This window comes from Sceloporus undulatus, chromosome 8, assembly GCF_019175285.1.
Source record: "Sceloporus undulatus isolate JIND9_A2432 ecotype Alabama chromosome 8, SceUnd_v1.1, whole genome shotgun sequence".
NCBI classification, from domain to species: Eukaryota; Metazoa; Chordata; class Lepidosauria; order Squamata; family Phrynosomatidae; genus Sceloporus; species Sceloporus undulatus.
The window spans coordinates 28,836,308-28,843,759 of record NC_056529.1 but is presented as its reverse complement, the minus strand read 5'-3'; the positions used below and the strand labels follow the sequence as shown (position 1 = coordinate 28,843,759).

At 43.1% G+C, this 7,452-nt stretch overlaps 1 protein-coding gene across 3 annotated transcripts in view; it reads right to left on the bottom strand.

The window, feature by feature from the left end:
• PRKAR1B (protein kinase cAMP-dependent type I regulatory subunit beta) overlaps positions 1-7,452 on the bottom strand; it is a 79,488-nt gene that overhangs the window by 19,114 nt on the left and 52,922 nt on the right. For all 3 annotated transcript variants that reach the window (XM_042437402.1, XM_042437401.1, XM_042437404.1), the window contains 2 exons: positions 5,604-5,664; positions 5,271-5,392 (listed from right to left, as the gene is read on the bottom strand). In XM_042437402.1, coding sequence (XP_042293336.1) covers positions 5,271-5,392; positions 5,604-5,664 — 183 coding nt within the window. The remainder of the gene's footprint in view (positions 1-5,270; positions 5,393-5,603; positions 5,665-7,452) is intronic.

Here is a 7,452-nt window from a genome sequence, read left to right as displayed (position 1 = left end):
ATTTTATCCTGCCTTTTTACAAAGGTTGAAACAGATAGAGCATTAAAATTCACATTATATTAAAAAATTAAAATCCAGTTAAACTAACAATTAGCATTAAAAGCAGTTTAAAGACAAGGAAGAAAAAAGGGGGGAAAATAGCAGGTAGGAGATCTCACAAAGAAAATAAACCTGGGAGACAGAGGAAGGGATATCAGGGAAGACCAGAAAGTGCAAAGCTGAACTTGATATATTGATTCAAAATGGTCAACCGGTCTTGGGATGGAAGCGTTCATTAAATGGATCTGGAGTGGGCCTTTGGTGTCTAATGTTTTTGTGCATTCTAGCATTACTTAGGAGGTGGGAAAGCTCTGGCAAGACCAGGAAAACTGGGCCACCATAAATTATGTGAAATAATTTGGCATCTCTCTCTCCCGCTTTCCTTTTTAATTGCCTCCTGATCCGTCGGGCTCTCGCCAGCCCCCATCTGCAGGGTCACGTTTTCGGAATGGTTTCCCATCAACGACGGGGCACTGTGCCCACCTGCTAATCCAGCATGGTTGAAACGCTCAACACACAACCGATAGTGGGGATGGGCCACTCTCACTCTCTCGCTCTGCATACTGAGCGGAGCTCCATGACATAACTCACAGCCATATATAGTGCTGGCTGATGATAACTAGAGCCAAAGGATCTGATATGGGGTGAGAAGAGGAGTGGAGAAAGCCAAGATGGCCTGCCACAGCTGTGGGCTTCAGCATTTATGGGCAGCTGAATCAGACGTCTCCTTTGGAAGAGACCGACTGTGCTATTCATGCCTGATGGAGAAGGTTCAGGATGGTGTTTTTAGGAACAACTCCTATCCTGAGGATGTGTTTGCAGCATAGAATCAAAGAATCATAGAGTTGGAAGAGACCTCAAGGGCCATCCAGTCTAACCCCCTGCCATGCAGGAATATGCGATCAAAGCATTCCCGACAGATGGCCGTCCAGCCTCTGTTTAAAAACCTCCAAAGGAGGAGATTCCACCACTGTTCAAGGGAGTGCATTCCACAGCTGAACAGTATGTTCTTCCTAATGTTGAAGTGGAATCTCTTTTCCTGTAGCTTGTATCCATTGCTCTGTGTCCTTTTCTCTGGAGCAGCAGAACACAAGCTTGCTCCATCCTCAACATGGATCCCTTCAAACATTTAAACAGGGCTATCATATCACCTCTTAACCTTCTCTTCTCCAGGCTAAACATACCCAGCTTCCTAAATCACTCCTCATAGGGCATATCCGTCAACATTTCACAGAAGAAAATTGGGACACATAAGGGCAAGCTACTTCACTGTGTGGTCAAGATGGCAAAAATTACTAATGGGGAAGAATACACATGCTAGGAGATGTTGCAGCAGTTTGCTTTTGCCTGAGTGTGCAAGGAAGAGTATGATCCCTCCTCCTCATCTTCTCCCCGTTGCATTGAGTGTGAACACCTTTTGCACTCTGAGCTCACTTTCCAGCAATAGAAATATGCTGAGGATAAAGGGGAAAGAGGAGAGAGAAATGGGGACATTTTAAAAGCAACTGAAAAAATGGAATGACAGAGGATTAACCAGGACTGCCCCTAGCAAACTGAGACAGTTGGCGGATATGATCTCCCTGATAAGCAAGCTCACCCACTTTGCATTAAAAACTAGATGGATGGTTTTTGAGAGAAGAGCATTGTGATGTTTTTATTCACATTGTTCTTTACAGCAGGGAGAGGATCACAAAAACCTCCAGATGTGAATGGATTCCAAATCCCAGCATTCACCACCCTTGGCTATGCATTCTGCTGGGATTTACAGGGATCAAACTACAGCTGGAGGGCCTTCTGGTTCCCACTCCTGCTGTATTTATTAAAAGGGTGTCCACACACTCTCTGCCTCAGAGGAAGGCAATGGCAACCTCCTCCAAATAAATCTCGCCAAAAAAAAACCCCATAGGATAGGGTTAGCACAAGTCAGAGTCGACTTCAAGGCAGCAACAGCAACATATTAAATCGCTTAACAAGTTAAAACAGGTTTAACAGGTTAAAACAGTTTAAAACCATATGCAAATCATTTTGAAGTAAATCGGTTGCGCCCAAAGGCTTTAATAAATAGCCATGTTTTTACTCGGTGCCTAAAGGAAGCCAGAATTTAGACAGCTTGGAAACAATGAAATGCAATTAATTTTGTTGCCTGCATAAAATTAACTGTGTTTATTTTGGACAAGGTACAGCCAGTGTGGTGTAGTGGTTGAGTATTTACTACTATTGATGTTGTTATTATTATTATCTTGCCTTTTTTATGTTTGGAACTGTTTGTAAGTGGCTTACAACGAATTAAAAAGCAAATAGTTAAAAATTCACAATATGCATACACACACACACACAGAGAACAAACCACAGATTTAGGAACAGGGGTACTACATCTGAGGAAGTAGACTGAAGTCTACAAAAGCTCATGCTGCCAATTTCTTTCTTTCAATTAGTCTCAAAGGTGCTACAAGATCTCTCTACATATTGATCCTACAGACTAACATGGCTATATCTTTGAATTCCTCCCATGGTTAGAGGAGAACAGTTTGCGACATACCCAACATAAGAGATCTGCAAGGCTAGAAAAAGAGTTAAATGTATGTGATTCCATCAGTGATAGGCCTTCACATGGCTCTTTCTCCGGAGAAGATGGTTTGACACTATTTTGCAACAGGGAGACAACAGCCATGCAGATACTCTGAATCCAGAATCTACCTACTGCTCACTAACATTACACATGGGTTTGTTTTGCAGCAGAATTGGAAAGCTAGCGAATTCCAGCCATACATACACACACGCATACAAACGCACAGACACAGAGCCTGGCTCTTTAAGACAAGTACCTTTAAAAGCCAGAACAACAGAATGCTTCCCTTTGATGAAATCTGAAAGGCAAAATCTCCTGAGTGTTGTGTACAGAGCGGCGATAGTTTATGATATGGCTGCAAATTTGTTTTTTGGGAACTGTACATCTGTTAGGGGGTTCCCTTGCCAAAAAGTCTAATTCTTTATGGCAACAAGCGTTGCACGGTGCTTAAGGTTCTGCACCGGCGTGCCAGGAATCTCGAACGGAATAATTCCATGACCTTGAAAATCCAGCAGATGCATTCCACATCTGCCCCGGCTGGGAAAAACTCCATGCTGTTGTGTGAAAAGGAGGGTGGGAAAAGAGAGCGAAAAAATTATGGAAGGCACAGAAAGTGATAGACGTCTAAAAAAATTGTTTTTAGCTCATGCAGCCACCAGTTTTCACAGATTAACTCACACCGCCCTGCATGTATATGAAGCTGCATTAGAGCAGGCTGGTCCAGCAATGTCTCCATACAGAACAGTACTGTCTATTCGTGTCTGGCACCATCCCTCCAGAGGTCTTTCCCTGTCACTAGTTTACCTGTTGCCTTGTTAACCCGAGAATGAATCAGAGATTTCCCAAAGCAAGGAAAGAATACATAAGAAAGGTGTTTTCGGAAGAAATGAAATGGGGGAGTGACTAGAGAAGAGAAACTTTGAAACCTACAAGAGCTGTACTGAGGTGGGTTCATATCATCCCACATATGACCATCCATTGGACCCTTTGCACAGCCATGTCTCCTGAGCAGTCCTCATGGAAATCTGATCAGGTACATCTCCACATTTCCTGCCTTTAGAGGTGACACTTTTTGATGCCTCAGAGAAATTGGAAGGGTGAGACTATGCAAAGCATATGGGGGATTCTTCCCTTTGAGGAACTGTAATGCACGGTGAGCTCCCAAGTACCAAGATGGATGTGGCAAAACCTCCCATCTCAAGCATGGAAACAGGGACTAATTTTCGAGAAGCAGAAGAGTAAACCTAGCCAGATTTTGTTATCGCTAATTGCAGCTTCTGTGAATGACCATTGTGCTTATCTTGTATACATTTGAGCTTTGCATAGATAGGCCACAGATCTGCACCTCATGGGCTTTTAACCCTATTGTTTAACCGTTTTTATTGACCCTGCGCCCATCTAGATAACATGTCCATTCGTTATGACAAGCTCTTTACACATCTGATAAGGTGGGCTCTAATTCACAAACAACTGGCTGGAATCTTGTTGGGTTTTACACACACATACATTTCCTTACACATGTAGTTATACTTTTTATGGCCAGTGTAGTTCTGGGCTACATACACAGGAGTATAGCATCTCAGTCAAGGGAAGTCTCAATGCCACTGTATTCTGCTTTGCTCAGATCTCACCTGGAATACTGTGTCCCGTTCTGGGCAGCACAGTTCAAGAAAGATACAGATGATGTGTCTAGAGAAGAGTGACCAAGGTGATCTAGAAACCAAGCTTTGTGAGGAATGACATTGGGAGCTGGGTATGTTTAGCTTGGAAAGGACATTTTTAAACAGAGGCTTAATAGACATCTTTCAAGAGTGCTGCAGTTAAGCTTTCCTGCATGGTAAGGTTGGGAGTATATGACCCTTGCAGTCCCTTCCAGCTCTACAATTCTGTGATTCAGCACTGGTCATCTCTGGTTTTAAAAGGTGTTCAAAAACACATTTCCAGAAAGACTGTGGCCTGTAGCTGGTCTGGTGCAGTGTGAAATATACCTGCAGACTCATTTTAGTGGCCCTGTCTTGCTGGAGCTACTAGATTTTCATCACTGGGAAGGGAGGAATTAGAGGAGTGTAGTTGACAGAAGTCATCATAGGGCACAGGTGGGCCTCCCTAGTGTTGGCCCCTGACTTTTGGGGTTGTCGACTTAGGTGGACCCACTTCCTTATACTGTGATCTCTACCATCCACACTGGGAAAGGCTTCTTTGGAAGAAAGGCAGAGCACACCCACCAACACACCAAACAACCATAAAATAAGAAGAGTTGTAATGCATGCAATCTTTCCTGAAACTGCTCTCCTGCCCCCAGAGGTCCCTGTCAACTCGTCCCCAAAGTATACATTCACAACAGTGATTGGCAATAAGCTGAGTGTGCAGTTAAAACACTCCCTTCGCTTTCCCTGCAAGACCATTATTCTCATTCAGACAGGCACGCAAGGCTTCTGCAGCACATCAGTGAAAAGGTACTCAGCCTTCCAAGAAGGTCGGATGTTTGAAAGCCACTGCTGTAGAACGCTCAGTCCCAAATCAACTCTGCATATTCTGCTATCAGATTACTCAAAGGAAACTTGCAGCTCTGCCCCAAGAACTTGTAGCCTAATACAGCAGGCCAGCCCAACAGTGTTATTGCAACGTTGCTCATTTTGCAGTGAGAAAAATTCAGGCTTACCTCTGTGATGATGAAAAAGTCATCCCCTGGCTCTCCCTGGACAACAATTTTCTCTCCGTCTTCAAACTGGACAGGTTCTAGCGCATCGGCCACTGTCAGTCTCTCCCATTTGTCCAATGATTCTGAAACATGAACAAGCACAAGGAAAGATGTCATTGTGGCCACTTCCCTGATCTGTCGTTCAATCCACCAGCAGACCATATCTTGCAAAAGTTAGTTTTTAGGCTAGTTATCCCTGAAACATCCAAGAAGTGCTTGGAAAACTGTCTATCCATTTATTTGTCTAAAAATATTATGCAATGCACATGGCTAATGGAAGAGAAAACAACTCACCTAAAATGGAGACTTTGCTGAGGAATTCTTCATACATCTTTCGTTTTCTCAGTGTGCTGCCCTGCAAAGGCAAAGGGGAAAATGCAGAAAAGCATGATTGTCCAAAGCGCCTTATGAGATCAGATTACAAAGTCCAAACTGCCCAGTATGGGGCTTCCATTAATGGCCAAACAGAAGATGCTTCTAGAAGGAAGAAGTCCCACCACCCCTTCAGTGCTGATTCATGTGGATGGGTGAAGGTACTCTCCTTGAGTCAACAGGTGTATTCATGGCTAGGAACTATATTAAAAGGATTATAAAAAGTATTATAAAAGCCAAGGTGTTCAGAGGAGGGCTTTCTCACAGTCTCATTACCCTCACAGGTGCGGTTAGTGAGGAATCTATAGGATTCTTGACTTGATCCTGTAACAATTCTTCCCTAGGATTCTCCATACAATCTGGAAGGCTTTGGCCTATCCCACTGTACAACATCATACTACACCATTCCACTGAGATGGTATTGTGCTCTCCATCTCCATCTGCACTTTACGCTTTACTCCATGCCACTGGAGCTTTGCTCCATGCCACTGTCACCACCTCCCTTTGAGGCTATAGTTCTGGAGGCTACTGTTACTGATTGAATTCCATTTTCGTTCTATTATACTTTTTTTTCCATAATCGAAAAATGATGTAAAAACAGAGTTTGGCAAAGTTAGGATTTTGGGACCACAATTTACAGAATCTGGCTAGGTGATTCTAGGTATTGTTGTCCAAAACAACTGAACTTTTCCAAAGCACTGGATAAAATCCAACTGCTTAAATTAATAACCCTTTGGAGTAAGTCCCATGGACTCTAGCAGGAACAATATCTCAGTAAATATGTATAAGACTGGGCTGACTGGTTCCTTCAATTGTTTTGGGTTGGGGGGCAGGAGAACTGGAAGGAAAACAACAGGCAGTGGGGAAGGAGATTGGAAGACCCTCGAGAGGCAATGGGGATTCCCACTCTTTCTTCCCAGCAACTGGAAAACAACCGAATGGTGTGATTCATCCCTGCTGCATGCAGCTCAGCTGGTCAACCTCAAGGCCTTTCAGATCTGTAATCAAAGCTCTAACCAATTCATCACACCAATTAAAACCATTCAGTATTAACACTGAGCAGAACAAAAATTGCTTCCTAGATTCCTCCTCCCTGGGTCTGCACCTGCCAGCCTGCATTCAGGAGGCCAAAAGACTTTATATCAGGGATGACATGTTAATCTTTCAAAGGCTGGGGGGAAGCAGAGGTGATGCTTCTTGATGGGCTGGATAGGTTAAGCCATAAACAAACAGTAGTATTTGCTTCTGGAAGGAGGGCCATCTGCAAGGGAAGGAGACTGAGAAACTCCCAAGAAGCATCAAGTAAGTAGAGGGCAAATCAAAAAGAGCAAGTTGAGGCTATCAAGAGTCATTTTCCAAACTCTGTTGCCAGACTTTGGAGACATTCCTTTGCTTGGAATACAACTCACAGAATCCCCCAGCCGTTATGGGAGCTATAGTCTAATAAAAGAAATTTATTTATCTCTTCTTATTTTTATTTTATTTTAATTTATATTACATCCTCCCTTTCTTGCAAAATGGGACCCAAGGCAGCACCAAACAATTAGTTCAAAGCATATCCAAGTTTAAAAACAATTAAGCAACCATAGTTTTTGTGGCTTTTTCAGGTTATGTGGCCATGTTCTAGAATCTAGAACACGAGCACATAGCCCAAAAAACCCACAAAAAGCTATGGATGCCGGCAATGAAAACTTTTGACTTCACAATTAAACCATCACATTACAAACATTAATGCAGAACCATATCTGAAAGGCTGCTGGAATATAATAAT